At 39.5% G+C, this 23,936-nt stretch overlaps 1 protein-coding gene and 1 long non-coding RNA gene across 8 annotated transcripts in view; one reads left to right on the top strand and one right to left on the bottom strand.

Annotated features, from left to right (window-relative positions):
* The window catches only part of PLD1 (phospholipase D1), a 196,042-nt gene that overhangs the window by 152,113 nt on the left and 19,993 nt on the right, over positions 1–23,936 (top strand). For all 7 annotated transcript variants that reach the window (XM_047730574.1, XM_047730575.1, XM_047730562.1 and 4 more), the window contains 2 exons: positions 12,776–12,889; positions 15,266–15,315. In XM_047730574.1, the coding sequence (XP_047586530.1) occupies positions 12,776–12,889; positions 15,266–15,315 (164 nt within the window). The remainder of the gene's footprint in view (positions 1–12,775; positions 12,890–15,265; positions 15,316–23,936) is intronic.
* Positions 1,026–7,000, bottom strand: LOC125100419 (uncharacterized). Its single transcript, XR_007127550.1, has 2 exons — positions 6,816–7,000; positions 1,026–1,229 (listed from the first exon to the last, which is right to left on the bottom strand). It is a non-coding gene; the product is annotated as an uncharacterized LOC125100419 (long non-coding RNA).

The following is a 23,936-nucleotide window of genomic DNA, read 5'->3' as shown; positions in this document are numbered from 1 at the left end:
GTTTCTAAGACTCACCTCTGTTATAGGATGTTAACAGTATTTCATTTATATTTATTGCCAGGTAATATTCCATTTCCTGGGTATACTATATTCTCCTAACCCATTCATCAGTTGGTAGATGTTTGGGATATTTCCAATGTTTGGCTATTATGATTGATGCTGCTATAAATACTCTGTGTTAGTTTTTATGCAGACATAGTTTTATTACTCTAGAGGTAGAATTGCAGGGTTATATGGTAATTCTATGTTTAACGTTTTGAAAAGCTGCCAGAAGGTTTTCAAAAACAGCTATGCTATTTTACATTCCTTTAATGTATGAGGGCTCCAATTTCTTTGTATCATTGTGAATACTTACTATTATCTCTTTTGGATTATAGCCATCCTAATGGGTTTGAAATGATATCTCATTGTGGTTTGGACTTGAATTTCCCTCATAACTAATGATGTTAAGCATTTTTGCTTGTTTGTTTATTGGCCATTTCATGTATTATCTCTGGAGAACTATATATTCACATTTCTTGCCCATTTTTTTTTAAAGTTACTTATTTTTTTTTTAAGATTTTATTTATTTATTTGACAGACAGAGATCACAGGTAGGCAGAGAGGCAGGCAGAGAGAGAGAGAGAGAGGAGGAAGCAGGCTCCCCGCCGAGCAGAGAGCCCGATGCAGGGCTCGATCCCAGGACCCTGGGATCATGACCTGAGCCGAAGGCAGAGGCTTTAACCCACCGAGCCACCCAGGTGCCCCTTCTTGCCCATTTTTAATTAGGCTTTTTATTGTTGAGTTGTAAGAGCTCTTTATATAGTTTGGATACAAGTATCATATCAGAGTTATGACTTACAAATATTTTCTCCTATTCAGGGTGTTTTCTTTAATACTTTCTTGATAGTATCTTTTGAAACACAAAAGTTTTTAATTTCGGTAAAGTCCAGTTTATCTGTTTTTTCTTTTATTGCTTAAGCTTTGGTATCATAGCCACAAAATCACTGCCTAATCCAAGATGATAAAGATTTACACTTCTTTTCTCCTAAGAATTTTATAGTTTGAGTCCTTGCATTTAGGTCTTTGATTCATCTTATTTTTCATACATGGTGTGAGGTAGTGGCCCCACTTCATTCCTTTACATGGGGATATACAGTTGTACCAACACCACTTGTTGAAAAGGCTGTTCTTTCTCCACCAAATTGTCCTTCCGTCCAGACTACTTCTTTTCATGGCTGCTTTTGGCTCTGTGTAAAGGCAACAAAATAAACACCACCATTACCTTTTAAATTCCTTGAACACATGCAGTGGGGAATGTTAAGTACATACACATTTGGGGATTGAAATATCATTTTACTTCCAGCATCACATGGCACTTTAGTATCTTTTTTTTTACACATAATAGTGGGGATTTTTAGAACTAAGAACATTTTACAACAGTAACTACCAGTATTTTTTATGATCAGTAGTTTTGAGACTCTTACTGAACCTTCACAACTATTCTTGAAAGTGTATCATGTAGTCCTTGTGATTGTTACTGTTATTATCGTTGCTGTCCCCATTTGTGGAGACAAATGTTAGATTCGAGAGGTGATGTCACTTGACTAAGCCACTAACAGCAATAGGCAAAAATGGCTTTGAGCCCGAGCCTTTGGACTTCCAACCAGTGCCTCTCCCCATACCACATGACTTGAGTTCATTGACAGGTAGGATTTAAGACCCCTTCAGGGTTGCCACAGTTTGGAGCAAGTGGGTTGGGCCTTTGTTGTCCTCCCCCAACCAGTCATCAGGTACAGGCTGACTTGAGGAAATAAGCATGACCTTGGGTGAGGGCAAGGAGGGCAATTCCTAGAGAAGGACTTCACTGTGAGTGGTCAGCAGTCAACACACGCAGCAGTTGAGCCCATGGTCAGGGCACTTAGGTAGCACGTCACATTACCCACCACATCCTGCAAGGTATACGGTAGATCTTGCCCTTTACTACACATCAAAATCACCACTGGACTTTTTTTTTTTTTAAAGATTTATTATTTTAAAGAGAGGGTGCAGGGAGAATCTTAAACAGGCTCCATGCCCCGTGTAGAACCTGACTCAGAGCTCAACCCCATGACCCTGAGATCATGACCCGAATCAAAATCAAGAGTCAGACGCTCAACCAAATGAGCCACCCAGGCGCCCCTCACCATTGGACTTTTACAAAAATTCAGAGAGCTGGACTTGATCCAGACTTGCTGAGTCAGAATTTCCTGGAGTGGGGCCCAGGCACTTGTGTTTCATAATGGTCCACCGGTAACTCCAGGGCATGGCCGAGACTGCTCCGTACTCACTGAGAACAGCGTGCGTGGTCCTAAGTATTAATAATGATCTGTGCTTTTCCAGGTGACCTCTATCTTTTGCCCTCTCACATACGTCTTTCAAGAAAGTGAGCATGGGATCTGTTTCCAAGATGACTTAAAAACAGTCTTGTTTACAGTTAAACATAACACATACACGCAAAGATTTCTTGCATCATGCCGGTCTAATTTACAAAATTAAATTATCTATCAGCTCTTGAATTTCATTGATGCAGGAGTATCCACTTTATCTGTAAAGCCCATTTGACAAAAAAGTATTTTTTTTTTCATGAAATTGAAATGAGTTGCAGAAATCCAATAAGTAGACAGATGAACTCACTGGGCTGAGCGGCGAATGAGGAATATGGTGACTGTGATCAGCTAATAAGGAGAGTAGGATGAATCTCAGTTTCACTCATCCAAGTTATTAGTTCCCTGTAGTATATCCATTAATAAGTACCTGTAACGCTTGTTTTTAAAGGGTTTGGAAGTCTGAAAGAACATTTTTTCCTTAGCATCCTAATTTGTCTTTAAAAATCTGGACTTCTGAAATCATACTGTTTCAGGGCTGGAAGGAACTTTAAGATATTTTCTGATTGAACATTTCCCAGTGATCCCGTGAGCTGCTTCTAAAAGGAAAAGGGATCTGTGGTGAGATAGCACGGGAGCCCCAGCATCTGCTGCAGACTGTGTCTCACACGTGGAAGTTCAGAGAGCACATTAAAGATGCAATTTCAAGACTACTCTGTAGAAAATGGGAAATGAGTCCATTGAATTTCAAATGAACTGTGTTGTTTAGCTCTGATCTCTCCATCGTCTCCCTTTCTTTGACAGTCACATTTCAGAGGGTCTGTATATCACACATAAAATTTTTCATGGATACACACACGTATCCTGGAAATATATTTTACATTTTTCCCCTGTCCCTTTAGCCCCACATTATTGTTCACCTCCTGTGTTCATTTTAACAGTAAAATATGTTTTCATTTGATAATTTCAATTCTGTGAGCTTGTGCTCTTAGGAAAGGGAGAGGTGAGTAAAGAGCTTATCCTGCAGCCGGCCGGCAATGTTGCCCACCCCCCTTTCACTGAGGGCCACCGAGTGCCGTGCCCAAGTTCACCCCCTTGCTTCCTTCACTGACTCTTCTGTGCTCCACTCTTCTGAGACTCCGAGCTTCCCTACCAATGTCACATGCCTAGCAACAAGTATAATTTTGGCTGTTGGAAAAAGAATAGAATCTACACAAAGCAGACGGAGGGAAATGACAGTCAGCATTCAGCCAGGCCTGACCAAGGAACAGAGTCTGTCGTCCAGGTCCCTCCCACCCTGGAAAGATCAGAGTCTTTTAATTGTCAACTCCCTCAACTGGGCTGAGACTTTATTTTTATGCCAGTGCTGGAATCCAGGAAACACCAGTTCCCTGAAGTGAGTTCTCTGCCTTCCTCACTTCCTCCTGGTTCCTTCTCAACAGCCATAATGCTTTGCAGAAACAGGTTTTTGCAAAGACTTCACACTCTGCTCCATGACCTAGAGCCTCAGAGTTCATCCTATGGCGAACCAAGAGTCGCTGTGGCAATCTATGCAGAAAACAGAAGGTCTCCTCTAATAAGGAAAACTGTCCTGGAATTGAGACCAGCTCTCAAGCCACTGGAAGCCCGTCTTTGACAACTCAAATCTGACTGGAGACCAGGGAGAAGAGATCATCTGGTTTATACCATGTTTGCATAAGCCAAGCGAAAGAGAAGCAACTGATCCAGGTAGAAATTTTAAAACATAGTGTGCCATGAATAAATAATTTCTGAGTATGAAACAGTTCTGCTTCTGGAAACCTGCCACACATAATTCTGCTGCTTTGGTAAACAGGAAGTGAGAAAGCCCATTTTGCATGCTTATCAAGAGAGTTGACGCATGCAATGAAAATAGGCCATTGGTTTAATGCCTCCACATTTTAATACTAAACTACATTGAAAAATGCACAGTTTTGAAAATTGCTCAAATTCTTCCTGCTCCCTCTAACTGTAGAACAGTGCCAGACGGTGCTTGCGGTTTGCCCAGCAGTGGGTGGCATGGGGTATCTGGAATTATTTGGGGACCAGGTGTCTGGCAACTCGGGTTCTTTTCAACTCTGTTACCTACAGGCATGTGACCTTTCAACCTATCAGTTGATCTTTCTGACACTCTGTTTTCTCAGGCTAAAAGAGAAAATCATACCTGTTCTACCCAGCTCACATGAATGAATGTGAAAGCATTTTAAAACCATAACACATCAGTTCATGTGAGAAATAATTAGGTTATTTCCAGGAAATTCATCTTCTGGAAATCTGGTGGCTCACTGTAAATTTGAATAAATTAAAAAAAAATAAAGCGTACATCTGATTTCTTCATTTTAAAATTAAAGTTATTTCTCATAGATTTATGGGAGGCTTGCTATTAAAACATTTCTACTTCCCCTGAAATGAGGGCCACTTTGTAGCTGAGTGGTACAGGGCACAAGTTGAATTTCCTGAAGACGTGGTTTCAGTCTCAGTTCCACTCATCAATAGCTGTGTGACTCACGCCGGTTACCTAACCTCTCTGGGCTTCACGGCCTCATCTGTAGAATGGGAAAAATTGGGCATCCACTTCGTAAGGTAGGTGTGGGAATGGGATAAAGGAATAAAGAAGCACAATACTCAAATCAACTATTTCAGAATTAATATCTATGATAGAAACAAGTGTTTTAGTTAAAGAGATGTTTAATGTGCCTTGGTTTAAATTATTAATAGCGACTGCTGGATAAGCAAAACTTACTTCGGTTTCCTACCACGGGTGCTCGTTCCTCCTGTGACAAGCAGAGACACAGTATGAAAACACTGTCCTGGGGTGTCCTACCAGAAGTCTGTAGCTGCCTCCTCCTCCTCCTGGGAATCCGTACTTGGACTTCTTATTGATTCAATAAACATCCCACCCCCAGTGTAAAGTAAAATAGAAGATATTCTGTAGCATTAAATGAATTCAGCTTCACTTTAATTTGTTTTAATTTGAGGCATTCATTTTCCTTTATTATTCTTTGATGTTGTATAGGTTTTCTCATTGAAATCAGTGGTTGTAAACTGAATAATCATGTTACCAAGTAGTTTCTGAGTCTTTCCACATTCGAGCTGCTTAACACGCACTACCTCGTTTCATTCCCACACCTACCTTATGAAGTGGATGCCCAATTTTTTCCATTCTACAGATGAGACCGTGAAGCCCAGAGAGGTTAGGTAACCGGCGTGAGTCACACAGCTATTGATGAGTGGAACTGAGACTGAAACCACGTCTTCAGGAAATTCAACTTGTGCCCTGTACCACTCAGCTACAAAGTGGCCCTCATTTCAGGGGAAGTAGAAATGTTTTAATAGCAAGCCTCCCAGAAATCTATGAGAAATAACTTTAATTTTAAAATGAAGAAATCAGATGAATATTTTATTTTTTTAAAGTAATTGCTTGATAGGTAAGAAGTTCTTTGGCTTACAGAAAAATCTGCCTCCTGTTATTACCATATCCTATAATTTGTGTACCACGCTGAAAGGACATGCTGGGCGTGTTTCAGAAGGATTGTCTTAAAGAAAGTTAAACTACGGTTATAATAGAACAAAAAGCATGTAGATTGAGCATGCCAATTGCTGGGTTCATTTTTTTTTTTTTTTCTTGTGGGCCAACCTCCAAGCTCTGTAAAACACCCTGAGAAGAGGTTACCCTGGGGCAGAGATGACATGAGATTACGGGAGGAGGACCTTTGATTTAGATCACTTAATGGCTTTTGTTTGATTCCAAAAATTAGAGAAATGGTAATCTCAGAAGATTGAGAGGTGAAAGAGTAGCACAGGGCAGAGGCCAGCAATCATTTTGTAGGATCTTACGTGGGGGCAACAGGGGAACTTGCTTGACATAGCTTATCAAGCCGAGAATGAAGTTTTCAATGCGTTGGGCTAACCTTCAGCATCCTTACATTTAAGAGCTTGTGTCTCCAAAAGATAACCCACAGAAAAATGACACAAGTGTGCATCCCCAGTATGTATCATGCCGTCATCTAGAACGCGGCACAGACGATATGCAAAGTCACTGCTGAATAGGGCCAGCATTTCTGGAGGACTAGCCATGGTTTTAGACAACCCCCTCCTTTGCAGCTGGGAAAACTGAAGTCTGAAAAAGGATACTGTGCTTTTAAAGATTGGCCAAACATAAAATAAAATGGGTTATGTCCCAAACCACTGAGAAGCTACAGATCCAATTCTCAAGAACCAATACCACTACAGTATAGAGCTCTCCCCACAAGAACACTCTGCCCCAAGCACAGTTCTGCTTAGTTCTGGCAGTGTTCCATGCTGCAAAATCTACAATAATAGGATTTATATCCACCCTTGGAGTTTATAGCAATGCTCTGTGAATCCCAAATTCTCAAAAACAAAAAACAAAAAACAACAAAAAAAAAAACCAGCAACAACAACAACACAAAAAACAAAGCATCTCCTCACTAGAGAAGCATGGGCAAGCTCCTCAGGTGCCTTCGTCCAGATCCTGAGACCCCACTCTAGGCCTCCCCACTTCTCCTGACAGCCCTTCATGATGAAGAGGGAAGGGGAGGGAAGGAGGAGAGGTTTTTCCTGAGGGAAGAACAAGGAGGATAGTGTAGAGGAAAGCCATGACCATTTACATGGTGAATTAGTGCTGTTTTTAAAGATATAGGGAACATTTCAGCAATAACAAAAAAGGAAAATATTAAAGGTCCCATACTCTCATCACCCTAAAAACTCACTTTTTACTTCCTTTTTTTTGTTCATATTAATATACATATATTTTTCTGTTGAGTTGTCTCTTATTTCCTTTTACTATAGCTCGCCCAAGTTTTTATTTCAAATCCCATTTCCACACAATAGAAGGAAATTTAGTCTAGTCACTTCCACACTTAAATGTGGCCAAATTCAGCCATTTCTTGCTGTTTGCTATTTCTTTCTTTCTTTTTTTTTTTTTTAAAGATTTTATTTATTTATTTGACAGACAGAGATCACAAGTAGGCAGAGAGGCAGACAGAGGGAGAGGAAGCAGGCTCCCCGCCGAGCAGAGAGCCCGATGCGGGGCTCCATCCCAGGACCCTGGGATCATGTCCCGAGCCGAAGGCAGAAGCTTTAACCCACTGAGCCACCCAGGCGCCCCTCTGTTTGCTATTTCTGCCCTGTATGCTGTCAGTCAGGCACAGCCCAGCCTCTCCTCTCTTCCCCTCCCCGACACACCCCATCCTTGGTATGGATGGTAAGGGGCCCTGGATCTTTGCGAAGACTTCCAGCCTTCCGTGCTGATCTCTCTTGGGCCTGTTCTGGCATAGGCTTACTGTGACATGGGGGCCTCCCCCTTCTCCTGTCAGGCCTGCCTTTCCTCCACTTCTCCTCTGTTGTTGCCACATCATGTAGGCTGCTGGACTTTTCTTGGGGGCTCCTTTGGAAGCAAGGTTATGTCTCACACTCAGATCCTATCCTATTGAAAGGTGATGGGGTCGGTCCTGTTCTCCCTGGAATTCTGCTTGAGAGTGAAGACCAGAATCCCTGCACTGAGTCTCTCTCTTAGCGTCTTTACACTCTTGACTCAGTTCAGAGGCTCTCTACCCAGTTCCCCAGATCTAAGAAGTTGCTCTCTTGTGCCCAGGTTCCTCTGGGAGCATGCCACCTGGGAACAGTGTCTGCTTCGTATCTTTAGGCAGAGGGTGAGGGAAGGGAATGCATTTAAGGAGGAAAGTGATTGCATATTTCGTAGTATCAGCCTGCCACATCTGTAACTGTTTTGTAATTGTAACTTTGCATCAGAGCCGTTTTAACACAGTACCAGCAGCATTTTGCCAGTAAGTGGTGGTCATTTTCATGGCTGCAAAATGCTCACTCTTTGAGTGACTGTAACATAGTTTAATTAACCGCCCCCCTTTATTGGACATTGAGTTCCAATTCTTCGATATGAGACACAGCACTGCTGTAAGTTTGTGAGGTCTGAAAGAAAACTTTAACAAAAAGCCTGAGGAAGCAATTTTGTAAAATTGTTCTGAACCGCAGTGGATGAAGCGATTGTCTGCAGATGAAGGCCTGGAGCCCACTCGCTCTTAACTTGTTTTTAAAATCATGAAGAATTCTGCCCTCTAGGGGCTCCAGTTCTTGCCCTAAAATAATGGCTATCACCCGCACCCCCAACCCCCAACTTTTCTCTTCCTTGGCTTAACTCAGCCACAATTTTCTGGTTTGAGATTCAGGAGCCCCTTTTTCTACAACAGTGGAAATCTAAGCCATTTCTGCTAACTGGCCGGACGGTTTAAAAATTTCATCATTCAAGAAATTCAACAACTGCTGCATTGTTAAAAGGCAAAGCCCTCAATATGGAGCAAACAGAGTCCCGAGAACAAGAAAACGTGGACATTCTGATTCCTACAGACTGAATTTGCAAGACTATTTTATCTGAAGATGAAGATCTGCGTAGGACATTCTTCCTGTTTCCTACATAAGAGGCCTCTGTTTGGGGGTCATTTCTGCTCTTCTAAAACAGTGTTAAAAGGGAACCATCTTTTACAAACAGAATCACAAACACTTGGTGTTTAAGACCATCAGTATCACTCCAAAGTGCTGTTCACGTTTCATAGTTGTGAAGAAATGACTTACATGGGTCAGTAGCCATAAGAAAATAGGTATTTTGAAATAGTAAAAAATCAGAAACAATGTAAACACCCATCAATAGAGAACTGCTTTAAATAGTATGGTAAAGATGTGGAATTCTGTATCACTTTGTTAGAAAATGGACAAGGTACAGACATACAGATAAAAATAACATTTGTAAAAGTGCTTATAGTATTCTAACATTTCCATAGAAGAAAAAATATATATGTTAATATTATATATATATACAATTATAAACATATATTTCATATATTAAATACATCTAATATATAAAATATATACACTTATATATATACTATATGTATATATATGTATTTTTAAAAATCATAGACTATTTCTGGAGGAACATGGAAGGTAATAGGAGTTGCCCTCAGGGAGGAGAAACAGTGCCTGGGGACAAAGGAAAGAGAGAATTTTGTTTTCATCATATAATCTTCTACTTCTTAAATTTTGTACTCTGAGCAATAGATGACCCACTAGGAAATAGAAGTTAATTGCTGATTCCTCAAAAGGCTAAATCTATAATAAACCTATGAGCCAGCAGTGCCATTCCTGGGTAAACACCCAGAAGAACTGCAAACAGGGACAGAGGTTCCATACGCCAGTGTTCACTGCAACGTGATTCACAGTAGCCAAAAGGTGGAGACTGTCAATAGATGACTGGATGGATGAATTCAGATCCAGCTGCCCGTCAATAGATGACTGGATAAAATAAACATTTTTTGTTCTTGTTACATTTTATTGGCATCACGTTCATCTCTTTACAGAAGAACTTGGCCCACACCCTAGAATGTAGACCTTTGGAAAAAGGGGAGGTGCTCCGTTAAGCAAGCTACAATGCAGGGGCAGATCCTAGGGAGGGGGCAGAACTGCCAGGGTTCCATACCAAAGAAACAGGTTAATGAATAGTGGGCAACACTGGGAGTTGGTGGGGAAAAGGAGAAAAAGGTTTGCTAACCTAAGGATACCACAACCCTGAAAGGAGTGCCTTCTAGAACAAAGGTAAAATCACTAGGACAGATCTGTTAGGATTTTCCTTTTCCTCTTATCAGTAGGATGCTGACCTAATAGGGGAGTTTACAAGCATGGAGCAGTGGGGGGGGGGGCACACAGGGGGAGGAAAAAATGAGAATTTTAATTTCTGAAACAACGGTCATTTCATTTATCCATTGCACACACCACTGTATTATGCAAATCAACCTTTTGGAAAATTTAGACACAGAAGAGAACTAGACAGTTTTCCCCCTGGAGAGATGAAAAGCTTTTTGGCTCTTAAGTCTTTGATAAAAGGCGTACATAATTCTTGTGTCTACCGTACAGAATACTGCCTCTAGCTGGATTTCTGAATTCATCCATCCGGCTCATCCTGTCTGCCCGTCAATAGATGACTGGATAAAATAACATGGGGTTACACCTACAATGCAGTATTCAGCCACAAGGGGGAAGGAATTTCTGATACATGGATGAACCTTGAGGACATTATTCTAAGTGGAATAAGTCATACACAAAAAGGACAAATGCTGTATGATTCCACTTAGATGAAATATCTAGAATGGCGAATTCACAGAGACACAAAGTAGAGAGGTTACGGGGGTTGGAGGGAGGGAAAATATAGGTGTTTTTGCTTAACTAACAAGGAGTTTCTGTTTAGGCTCATGAAAACGTTGTAGAAGTAGATATCATGACGGTTGCAAAATATATGAATGGAATTAATACCACTGAACGGTACACTTAAAAATGGTTAAGATGGCCAATTTTGTGTTACACTGTACCACAATAAAAATTCAAATAACATGGAATTTAAAGAAAAACTTAATTTTAACTTTTGCAGCTTCATCTCTTCTCTACCAGTGGCTTCCCAGAAACAAACCTGCTTCCAACCTGACCCCATTCTCCCAAAGCAGACAGTACTGCGTGCATCCTGTGTACAAGGATCCTCCATCGGGCACTGCCCAAAGTAGAAAGATACGGGGACACATGTCCTGGGTTTCGGAAGGGCTTATCCCCGGAGCCTAGGCAGCAGATTTGTGTGTTAACTATTGTGTAAAGCAAAAAGAATGCTGACTAGACCTGCCTGCCCTGAGCCACGGGAGTATAGAGGCAGGAGCAAACCAGCTTTAACTGGAAGATTCAGGATGGTTTGACCGAGGAAGGTGCCTTTCAGCCGCCCTGGAAGGGGAAGTGGGATTCTGTGAGCAGCAGGGGGCATTCTAGACTCAGAGGGCAGAGGACCAACCTTCCTTGGTGGGTAGGGACACCACTGAGCAAAGGGCAGTAGTCTGGCACTGGGCTGTGGGTCTGGGAAGATCCTACGGGAAGGCGATTCTAGAAGGGCAATTGAGGCCAGATGGTGCCCATTTCTAAGTGTCTGTTTAACTCATTTGGGCTTTTAAATGCTGGTAACAGGGAAATAGCTTAGGTATTCTTTCTGTTCTTCTCTCCCCACTGTCTAGTTTACCATTTAAGGATGTGAGCCTCTTACCCTTATCAAGCAGAGAACTTGGAAGAGTTTACGTTTTTTTTTTTAAATTCATTTTTCCAACTCAAACTATGTTTGCCATCTAGTGATAAATTCATGCCATTGCAACAACCTAATTCAGGCGCCTTGTTCCTTAGCCTGGCAGTTAGGCTCACGGGCCTCTATACCCGTGGTGCTGGCCATTTCCTCCCTGAACTTCACTGGCCACGTGCCCTGATACAGACATTGGTGTTCGGACACACTCTCATGAAATCTGACCCCTCAGAGAGGAGGAGTAATATTCATGTGAAAGAGAAAGGTAGTTTTTTAGAAGAAAGTGATCCCTTAGAAATTAAGTATAAGAAGAGTTTAAGTAGCAGCATCTTTGTGTGACCATGGATCGCTCCCACCTATGGACAAGATTTCTTGACCACATAGATAGCACAGTCATTCGCAGCTTTCCCCTCTCTCTTGTGTAGCTTATAAAAAAAGACAGGGACTTTAACAGCTGTGCCTCCCAATAGTGATACCCATTTGAACATAATTCTCCAAACGCTTACCTTTCTGAATGGAGAGCAAAGTAAGTAGCCCCACCACCTTCTTCTATTTGTTACATCATTGAGTTAACAAAAACTACTCAAAGGCTTTTCTTTCAAAGGCTGTCTTCAATCCACTGGAATAGGGGGCCAAGAAATGTTGGGTTTCATGTGTAGAGGATTTAAAAAAATCATCAGTCACTCAGAATTTTTGAAGGGCCCAGATACGAAATTCTTTTGTAGCAGAACCAGTTTTCAGAGCCGAATCGCAATTTCTAAGCAATGATGATTTCTGCATTGGAAAGTGTACTGGGACCAGCATGTCTTCTGCCCCTGAGATCTAGGCTGTGGGAACTCACTGACTCAACAATCATTAACTGAATGACTGTTAACTGCTGGGCTTTGAGCAAGGCACTCGTGGATACAGCGTGTTAGATATAAAACTATTACCATGACATCTTTTTCAAAACTTTGTTATAACCCCCCACCCCACCTTCCATGGGATCCAAGCATGGGTTGTTTACAGTGGATTCTGTCCTCGGGAGAATTATGCTGCAGAGAGATAGTGAGCAGGGTTCCCCATTCTACTGCCAAGTTCAGCTTATTTCTTTTAGGTTGTTATGAAGTGTTACCTGGATAGCAGCTTCTGGCCTCCAATCCAGCAGCACCGTCCAAGCCCTGAAATGGGATAGAATCTATTATAGGAAGCCATTAACTCAATCTCTGAAACCACGTGATCTGCCTGTCATTTTTTTTTTTTTGGTGAATGGCTCTGCATCTGACTTTTGTAGGGAAAGCCAGAGATACCGGGTGTATGTGGTGATACCGCTGCTGCCAGGATTTGAAGGCGACATCTCCACGGGAGGAGGAAACGCCCTGCAGGCAATCATGCACTTCAACTACAGGTGCCAGAGCTCTAAAGTAGGCTCTTCTCAGCTTTGTATCAGTCACGCACGTAAGCTGGTGAAACGAATGGAAATGTTTCTCCACATCTATTCAGGGAGTGGTGAACAGATGAACGCTTTCTTTTACTTTTGGATCTTGGCCTGTTTACTAGTTGATAAAATTCAAATAGAGCCTAAAATTGTAAATGGCGGGCCTAGAACACATGGCAAATATAAAAAGAACTGAAATATAAATCTTTTATATTCATTGCCTATCCACAAGGCATGCATATACATATATCTTATAAAGGGAGACAAGGACTATATATATATATGTATCTCCACACACAGACATATACACATAATAATATATGTAATATTGGTTCAGAAAGTATCTTGAAGCCACCACATAGTTATTGAGCTTTCCATAGTCTTTGAAGAAAAAAATTAAATGCTTAAAGTAGTATGATTTTCTATGTGTTTGTTTATGATTCTTTAGGTAGCAAGGTTTTCAGCAAGGTTGGTAATGATGACCTTTGCCAGTAAATGAAGTATGAAGGTTCTTTCCTAGCTCCTGGGATTTTAATTCTGCTTTCTCTGCCACAGCTTTGTAAAATTTAAAGGAAAGTATGAAATCCTGTTCTCAATATTCTAAAAAGCAGAATTGCCATATTCACTCACAAAAAGCCTGTGAAGCTTCAGACTTGGCCAGTAGAGCATTAGGAGGGGGGTTGGGAGGTATGTCTGGTGAGCAGACGTAGAGAGGTGGTGTGTAGACAGTGATGGCTCCCTAACATTCTCTCTGGGTCCCTTAGCTGGGAAAGAGAATGGCAGTGAAGAGGTAAGTGGACAGGTTTGGGCATGAATCCCAGCTCCCAGTAACAAGCACTGTGACCTGAGATGCCAAAGAGCTCTGCTCAGAATCATACTTGTTCTAAGTCAAAGCAAGGACAAGAACCTGGATATTTTCTTTTACTGTCCCTTATCTTTCAGAACCATCTGTAGATTCCCACCTTTCTAACCAAATCTTTTTGTTGGGGAGGGACTAAGGAGGGACTAAGGAGCCCTTACACAGAACTCCCAGTGTGTAAAGCAGATATGGTGGTCTTTTCTTTTTTAATCCTCTCATTTTTTTACTTTTTGAGGTATGCCTGTTTGTCAGGATCTCAAGTAAAGATTTTTTTTTTAAGTTTTTTCTTGGGTAATTTTGCCTGGTTACAGTATGAGAAAACTTTATGCTTTGGTCTATATGCTTTGATTGAAGATTTGCCCACTTCTAATATTATCTGATTTATAACAAGACAAACAAAGCTTTTCATGTATTTAAGGCACTGACATAATGTTTAATTGGATTTTATCCACTTCATTTGCCATTCTAATATTATTTTTGGAATATTGTCAATTGTAATTATTTTCGATGACTATTTTCTTGGGTTTGAACCAGCTGAGTGAAATAACATGCTTGGCTTTTGTTCAGCAACTAAAATTCTAACCTTTTATTATGCAAAAACATCTCTATTTGCTGGCATCATCTTTAAGAATATCAGTATTTCCCAAGTGAAACTGTATTTTTAATTACTTTTTACAGAGCAAGCAGATGGAGCACAGAATTTTTTTTTTTGTTTTGTCAGTCTTTATAATTCATTGACTATTATCAGAGTGGTTGAGAAACAAAATCATTAGCAGAGCTAGTTATTTGAAACTCTGTTTTTCACTTTTCAAGGCATTTGCCTTGGTATAGAGTTTAGCTCTGCAATTATTCTGCTAAGTGTTTGCCCTTTTAAACACCTCTGAAAGAAACGTGAGTCTGTAAGTGCTCTCACCTGTTGAGGTATTCTAAATTTATCTTTGCTGTCACTGAATTTTCTAAGAGGGAAATTTCATTCATAGCCCATCTTTTTATTTTTTTATTTTTTTTATTTTTTTTATTTTTATTTATTTATTTGACAGAGAGAAATCACAAGTAGGCAGAGAGGCAGGCAGAGAGAGAGAGGAGGAAGCAGGCTCCCTGCTGAGCAGAGAGCCCGATGCGGGACTCGATTCCAGGACCCCGAGATCATGACCCGAGCCGAAGGCAGCGGCTCAACCCACTGAGCCACCCAGGCGCCCCAATAGCCCATCTTTTTAAAATAGCACCTCTTTCTGAAATCTAACATCGATTTTATGACTTTTCCATTTCCCTACCTCAAAACAACTATCTTGTCCCATCAGTAATATTACAAAAGTGATATCCAGGTGGGCTTTTTTTTTTAGCTTCTTAAAAATCCATGTAGCAACTTCTCATAAAAGCGCTTGCTCTGTTTTTACTGGGGGTAGGATGATGCTTCACAGATACTGCAGTTGAGATGGGTTCCTTTGAAGCCTCCATAATCATTTCTTTCCTTTACATGTGTTCAGGACCATGTGCAGAGGAGAAAATTCCATCCTTGGCCAGCTAAAAGCAAAGCGTAAGTAACAGCTTTTATTTTCCCCCATGGTCGTTTTTGGTGCCATATCCCTAATCACTGATGTTTTCACAGTGTGATTGTGACACCCCATTCACAAAAGGTAGGCCACGAAGTGTTTAACTGAGACAAGTTACTTATTATATTGCCCAAAGCAAAGTTCAGATGAAGATGCCACAACTTCAGATGTGTAGGTTATAAAAAATAAGGGTATTTTTATTATTTTTTTATTTATTTATACTAATTATTCTGATAACAAATGAGATTTGTAAGGAACTTCACAAGGACCCCCCATGTGTCTTCTACTGCGGTCCTTCACCACAGCCCTGGGAAGTAAGCAGGACAGGTGTCATTTCTGCTTTAAAGCTGAGGGCACAAATGATGCAAGGCCAGCAGGTCTTCACACTTGTCAGTTATGCAGAAGTCCCAACATTGTCACAGTACTGTCTTATATTTAGGGAAGAAAACTGATTTTATTTATTTATTTCGTTTATTTTAGACTAAATCTTTGACGGCATTATACTTAGAGGTAAATAAATCAGAAAGAAGCTCACAGTAATACCTTTCACTTCTGTAGTTCTTCATATTTTCAAAGGCTCTTTCTCAGTTATCTTTTTTTTAAGATTTTATTTATTTATTTGAGATAGAGAAAAAGAGAGTGCAAGCATGAATGGGAGGAGGGGCAGAGGGAGAGGGAGAAGCAGATGCCCTTTTGAGCAGGGAGTCCTATGTGGGACTTGATCCCAGGGTTCTGGGATCATGATGTGACCCAAAGTCAGATGCTCAACCAACTGAACCACCCAGTTACCCCTCAGATATCTTCTTAATTCACCTTCTACATAGTTCCCACCTACCAGATATTATAACTATGGGTTTACTTATCTATATCTCCCGATACTAAGTTCAGCACATAGTAGGTTCTTGATAATGTTCTATACTTTGTACATTAGGTACAGAACGTTCCACAAGCAGTAAGATGGGATTAGAACCCAACTTGTCTGACTTCCAGTTCAGACTAGATATGGATTATGCAGACTTGGAGGGCCATATTAAAAAAGAACTAGATTTTATCCTGAAAAAGACAAGATAAGATTGGTAGAAGTCTCTGTTCCCTGGAGTGAACCTATTAATATGGTGCTTTATGCAAAGATTCACCTACTGTTGGTAAGCAAAATAGAGGGAGACTGGTCGTAGGCAAGAGATCATGATGTATCAGAATGTGGGGAGAGGGGTATCTGGGTGGCTCAGTCAGTTAAGCATCCAACTGTTGATTTCAGCTCAGATCGCAATCTTGGTGTCCTGGAATTGAGCCCCACATCATACTCCATGCTCAGTGGGAGTCTGCTTGAGGATTCTCCCTCTCCTTCTCCTCCTGCCTCCCCCTTCTCACACTCTCTTTCAAATAAATAAATCTTTTTTTAAAAAAGAGTGTGGGAGAGAATATTAGTCCTTCCATGTATGTATATTTTTTCACTTAAAAATAAAGAATTGGAACATCAGTAGGAAGGCATAGTAAAGATATCCAAAAATCCACTTCTTCACATAAAAGCAACAAAAACACTGACAGAGATGGTTAAAATCAACTTTTTTAGAACTCTGGGAGTTAACCAAAGGCTTATAACACTCTGAGGAATGTTTGTTAAAAAAAAAAAAAAAAAAAAGAAGAAGGATGGCAAAATCTTTGTGGCATTTTAATTTGCCATATTCCCCTTACCCTCTCCTCAGTTCTACAGTAGCCTTGAAAATCAATCTCTTCATCACTGTGAAAACCAGCAGCCTATCAGCTCTCAGAGGAGCCATGGGTTTGAAGCTCCCATCCTCTGGAAGTTCTCAGGGAAGTGTCGTAATGTGACCTGACAGTTTAAATGACTTTAAAAGACCTACTGTAACTGTGTGAATATAGTACAGTTTAACTATGTTCAAAGAACTAAAGGAAGTAACAGCTAAAAAACTAAAGAGAACAAAGAAACAATTTCTTTCCAAATAGAAAATGTTAAAAAAATAGAATTTTTTTTATTAAAATGTTTCTATAAAATTTCTTTTTTGGGGGGAAGGAGCCAATTATAAATTCTGGAGTTGAAAGGTGTAATAACTGAAATAAAATGTATAATAGAGGAGTTTAGTGGTAGACTGAAGTAGGCAGAAAAATCAACAAACCTGAAGACAGAGCAATTGAAATTATATAGCCTGAGGAACAGATAGGAAAAAAAGAAGACAAATGAACAGAGCTTTGGAAACCTGTGAAACACCATCGAACATAGCAACATATACATAATGGGAGTCCTAACAAGAAAGGAGAGAAAAGTGTAAATAGGATATTTAAAGAAATAATGACTGAGGGGCACCTGGGTGGATCAGTCGGTTAAGCATCCAACTTGGTCTTGGCTCTGGTCATGATCTCAAGGTCATGAGATCGAGCCCTGCAGCAACTCCCATGCTCAGCTGGGAATCTACTGGAGGTTCTCTCTCCCTCTTCCTCCCCCTCTGCCCTTTCCCACACTCATTCTCTCTCTTACTCCTCTCTCCCTCTCTCTCAAATAAATAAAATCTTTTTTAAAAATGACTGAAAACTTCCCAAAATTAATGGGAAGTACGAATCTATACATCCAAGATGTTCAACAAAATCCAACAAAGATACAGGAATCCATACCAGACTACATCATAATCAGACTATCCAAAGACAAAGATAAAAAGAGAATCTTGAAAGCAGCAAAAGAAGCAAATAATCAAACACACATCATCCTCTGTAAGATTAATAGCCAATTTCTCATCAGAAACCATGGAGTTCTGAGTGTACGGTGATGACATATTCAAAGTGCTGGAAGAAAAGACTATCAACCAAGAACTCTGTGTCCAGCAAAGCTATCCTTCAAAAATGAAGGAGAAATTAAGGCATTTTCAGATAAACAAAAACAGAGAATTTATCACTAGCAGACCTTCCCTACAAGAAATGCTAAAGGGAGCTCTCAGGCAGAAATGAAAAGTTACTGGGAAGAAACCGGAATCTTCACAGAGAAACAAAAAGCACAATGACAACTACTTAGGTAAATTAAAAAGACAGTATAGATATATTTTCTTTTTCTAAATTTTTTTCCTCCAATCAAAATTAAAAGACAGCTAACCAGAGCAGTAAAATTAAATCTGTGTTGATGGGTATATAATTTTTAAAGATCTAATTTGTATGATGTTAATAGCATAAGAGAAGGGGAAGGGAATGGAGCTATGATGGTAATCCAAACTAGATTGTAATACCCAGGAAAACCGCTAATGAAATTACTTTTAAAATATAGTGAAAGCAGGGGCTCCTGGGTGGCTTACTCAGTTATGCATCTGCCTTTGGCTCAGGTCGTAATCCCAGGGTCCTGGGATCGAGTCCCATGTCAGGCTCCTTGCTCAGCAGGGAGCCTGCTTCTCCCTCTGCCTGTAGCTCTGCCTGCTTGTTCTCTCTCTCTGTGTGTCAAATAAATAACTAAAGTCTTTCTTTTTAAAAAATTAAGAAAGAAGAAAGATCTCAAATCAATAACCAAACCCTATACCTTAAGAAACTGGAAAAAGAAGAACAAATTAAACTCAAAGATAGCAGAATGAAGGAAATAATACAGATCAGAGGGGAGATAAATGAGAGAATGGAAGAACAATAAAATTATGAAAACAAACACTGATTTTTTGAAAAGATTGACAAAACTGACAAATCTTTAGCTATACTGACCAAGTACAAAAACAGAGAAAATTCAAATTACAAAAAAAAGGGAGGATAAAAGAACACTACATAGAGTTATGTGTCAACAAATTAGTTAACCTAGATAAGATGGACAAATTCCTAAAAAGACATAAACTATCAAAATTGACTCTAGAGGAAACTGAAACTTTGAATAGACTTATAATAAGCACAGAAATAGAGTAATCGAGAGTCTTCCTACAAAGAAAAGCCCAGACTCAGATGGCTTTGTGGGTGAATTCTACCATCCACAAAAGAGCACCAATTACTCATAAACCTTTTCCTCACAAAAAGGGAGAAGGAAATACTTCCAGCCCATCCTTTGAGACCAGTATTACCTTAGTATCAAATCTGAAGTCATTATAAGAGAAGAAAGCTACAGGCCAATATCTCTTATGGATACAGACACAAACTACCTCAGTGAAATATTACTAAACTGAATCTAGTAATATAAATATAAGTCAAAACTATGAGATACCACATCACACCACAACACAAGAAACAACAGATGTTGGTGAGGATGTAGAAAAAGGGGAACCCTCTTGCACTGTTGGAGAATGCAAACCAATGCAGCCAATCTAGAAAGGAGTATGGAGGTTCTTTGGAAAGCTAAAAATAGAACTACCCTATGATCCAGCAATTGCATTACTTAGGTATTTACCCAAAGAATACAAGAATACTAATTTAAAGGGATACATGCACCCTAATGTTTATAGCAGCATTATCTACAATAGCCAAATTATGGAAAGAGCTCAACTGTCCATCAGCTGATGAATGGATAAAGAAAATGTGGTATGTGTACACACACACATACACACACACAGGAATATTACTAAGCCATAAAAAATAATGAAACCTTGCCATTTGCAGTGACATGAATGGACCTAGAGAGTATAATGCTAAGTAGAATAACTCATAGAAAGACAAATACCATATGATTTCACTCATGTGGAATTTAAGAAACAAAACCAATGAGCAAAAGGAAAAAAGAGAGTCAAACCAAGAAACAAACTCTTAACTGTAGAGAGCTAACTGATGGTTACCAGAGGAGAGGTGAATGGAGAATGGGGGAGATAGGTTATGGGGATTAAGGATGGCACTTGTGATGAGCATAGTGTTGTATGGAAGTGTCGAATCACTATATTATACACCTGAAACTAATATTACACTATATGTTAACTAACTGGAATTTAAATGAAAACTTTAAAAAAATAGTACAGGCTCTCTGGAAAGCAGTTGGTGGTTTCCTATAAATTAAACATAGAGTCACCATGTAACCCAGCAGTTCTGCTCCATAGTATATACTGAAAAAAACTGAAAACATATGTTCACACAAAAACTTGCACATGAATGTTTACAACAGCATTATTCATAATAGTGAAAACTTGAAACAACCCAGGTATCCATTACCTGATGAATGTAGAAACACAATGTTTATATCCGTACAATGGAATATTACTTACATATAAAAAGGAATGTACTGTTACATGCTACAACATGGATGAAGCTTGCAAATATCATGGTAAATAAAAAGAAACCAGATATAAAAGGTCACATATAATTCCATTTTTATGAAATGTTTTTAGTAGGTAAATCGGTAGAGTCAGGACAGTAAATTAGTCACTGCTAGGGTCTGGATAGAGTGGGGAGTGACTCCTAATGGGTATGGCATTTCTTTTTGATGTAATACCAATGTCTTAAAATTAGGTAGTGGTGATGAACGCACAGCTTTGTGAATGTACTAAAAAAACAAACAAACAAAAAAAATCCTCACTGAATTGTACATTTTAAAGGGGTGAATTTTCTGGTATATAGATTTACAAATGATTTGGAAGCTTTCCAAATAACTAAGCTTTAAGTACATAATAATTTAAAATATATACTGTGCATGTGTGTGTGTCTGTGGTTGAATGTTTAATAATTTTTCACTAATGGGCTGCTCAGTCAACTCTCTAGAAACAACTTTAAACATGAGATATGTATATCACCCATAATAAATACTTTCAGAAGTTGTATCTAATTGCATCTAGGACAGAGAAGATTTACCAGAGCATTATTACTGTCTCTATTTCTAATGGTTTAAAATGAAGATGATAATGAATAAGTCTCCAAAAGAACTACTGACAAAAACAAAATCAGGAAAGCCATTCAGTGGTGACAGTGACTAGCAAAAATGCAAAGGTGAGGCTCTAGGAGAACAAAAACTCAGAACAAGCCTATTATTTAGTTTCTCAACCATAAAAATGCCCGAGCTTATTATAAAGCATTCCTTTGGCTCTGGACCCTTTGCCTGTCTTTGCCTATTCAGGGGAAAAATTGGATTTTAACACAAGAAGTAATTTCAATGTTAAGCCCTCTTATGAAAAGATTTCCAAGCACCCTGGGAACAAGTCAAAAATCAGGCATCTCAGTGGGAAAAATGTTCATACTCTAAACATAAAGAACAGATTAATTATATAATGCCCCTTTCTGAGGTACAGTGTTATATTGTTGGTTTTGTTTTTGTAAATGTGTAGTGGGTTTTAAATACATGAAATAGCTAATCCCTAATGGGACAGAGAACTGTAGTTCTCTACTATTTCAATTCTGTAGAAATAACAGAACTTCTGCTATGAATATGCTGAAATTCCTGAAAAGAAAACCAGCAGCTATTAGTGGACTGCAATGATATATACACCAATCTTTTTTTTTAAATTTTATTTATTTATTTGACAGACAGAGATCACAAGTAGGCAGAGAGGCAGGCAGAGAGAGAGAGAGAGAGAGAGGAGGAAGCAGGCTCCCTGCTGAGCAGAGAGCCCGATGTGGGGCTCGATCCCAGGACCCTGGGATCATGACCCGAGCCGAAGGCAGAGGCTTTAACCCACTGAGCCACCCAGGTGCCCCTATACACCAATCTTTAGGGATTTAGTGTTTAAAGTATTTCTCTCTCATTTTTATAATTTTTGTGAATTACGGTACTTCAGCAGCCAATTGAGTATAATTTAGCACAAGGTCTAGAGGTTTTCAGTCAGAATGTAGAAATGTACCTATACAAAGTGCTACAACTTTTTAAGTAACAAAATCCGTAACAACTCTTGAAGTCTTTTCACTAAATATCCTTGTAAATATCAAGAGTCTGTTGTACTAAATTCCCATCTTTTGGGGTATATGTGCACCATGTTCCTGACAGATATGTCTTAGGAGCCTATATACACTTTCAGGTTCTCAGATACCTCCATGACATATAACTGGGAAACCTCCTGATGCTTTTCCAGTAATGGCTTTATATCACTGCTTCTGCATGCTCCTGGCATTCTCCTCTGTTCTTCAGAAGGCACTGGTTTCCTCAGTATATCCTCACACATCAAGTTAACATTGCCAACTTTGTATCTATTACCTGTTGAGCCACTTTTCTTCACAGAATACGGTACTGGCCAAAATAGCTTCTCACTTTGCTTTTTCTGCTTTTCTGGTGGAAGCATTCACATCTTGGATGGGTACCCCCACTGCACTTGACAGGCTATGCCTTTATCCAAAATGTCCACTTTCTGGCTAGGACCCAGATCTTATTGTTACTAACCTTTAGTTTTCTTTTGTGAGGGGCATTTTTCACAAAGAAAGTTGTTTTTCTTTTTAATCACTTCATAGGAGTTATTTCAAAGGCGAGGATGGATGGGAAGTAGGTACGGATGTGGACTGTCAAGCTGTCCAGCTAGTGGATATGTTGTTGATATTCTCCGTACTATGGAATGGCACAGATCTGTGCCCTAGAAAATTACAGATTATTACATGTCTTTTAAACCTTCAGGGTGCTTAGCTAGTCAGCATCACTAATCTTTTTTAAAAATTGTTTTAAAATACTTTCAGATTTGGGACGTCTGGATGGCTCGGTCAGTTCAGTGTCTGGCTCTTACTTTCAGTTCAGGTCATGATCTCAGGGACGTGGGATCAAGCCCTGTCTTGGACTCCACACTCAGTAGGGATCTGCATAAGATTCTTTCCCTCTGCCCTCTGCCCCAGCTCTTGGCACTCATGCTCTCTCTCATGCTTTCTCTCAAATAAATAAATCTTTTTAAATTTAATAATAATTTCAGACTTATAGAAGGGATTCTAGAACTGCCATACACTCTTCACCTGATTTCCCAAATGTTAACCTTTTACCTTCTTTACTTTATCATTCTTAGAATAGATACATAGACAGATAGGTGGGTTTTTCCCATATGAACCGTTTGGGAATAAGTCACACAATGCCCATTTATCTGTAAATACTTGAGTGTGTGTTTCTGGAAAAAGCAAGACATTTTAAAAAGCAGCTATAGTTCAATAGTCAAAATTGATGAAGTTAGCATTGTTATAATAATATTATCTTGTTTGTAGACCTTATTGAAATTTTTCCAGTTGTCTTACTAATGTCCTTTATGGCAAAAGGGGGGAAATATTTCTTCCTTGTCCAGGAGACACTCAGCAGTCACGTGTTACAATTTGGTTGTCATGCGTCTTTATTTTCCTTTAATAATAATCCCTCAATCTTTTTTTAAAATGGGGGGGGGTACTTTTGTGATCTTGATATATTTGAAGAGGACACACTAGTTATTTTGTAAAATAGTCTTCAGTTTGGCTTTATCTATTGTTTCCTCATGAGTAGATTCAGGCATTTTGACTAGGAATATCACAGAACTGATAGGTTCTTCTTTGTGCATCGTATCAGGAGAAACATGAGACTGATTGGCTGCATTACTGATTGTAACTCTGATCATTTAGTGAATGTGGTATCTGCCAGGTCCCCGCACCCCCCCAAAATTACCAATTCTCCTTTTGTAATAATATTTTGAAGGAAAATACTTTCAGTCTATATAAATATCCTATTTTTCATCAAACATTCACCCGCTGGTTTTAGAATACGTTCATGATTCTTACCTGAATC

The sequence above is a fragment of the Lutra lutra genome, chromosome 1 (assembly GCF_902655055.1).
Source record: "Lutra lutra chromosome 1, mLutLut1.2, whole genome shotgun sequence".
Lineage (NCBI taxonomy): Eukaryota > Metazoa > Chordata > Mammalia > Carnivora > Mustelidae > Lutra > Lutra lutra.
Note: the sequence above shows the minus strand (reverse complement) of the source record. Positions and strands in the feature narration are given on the sequence as shown.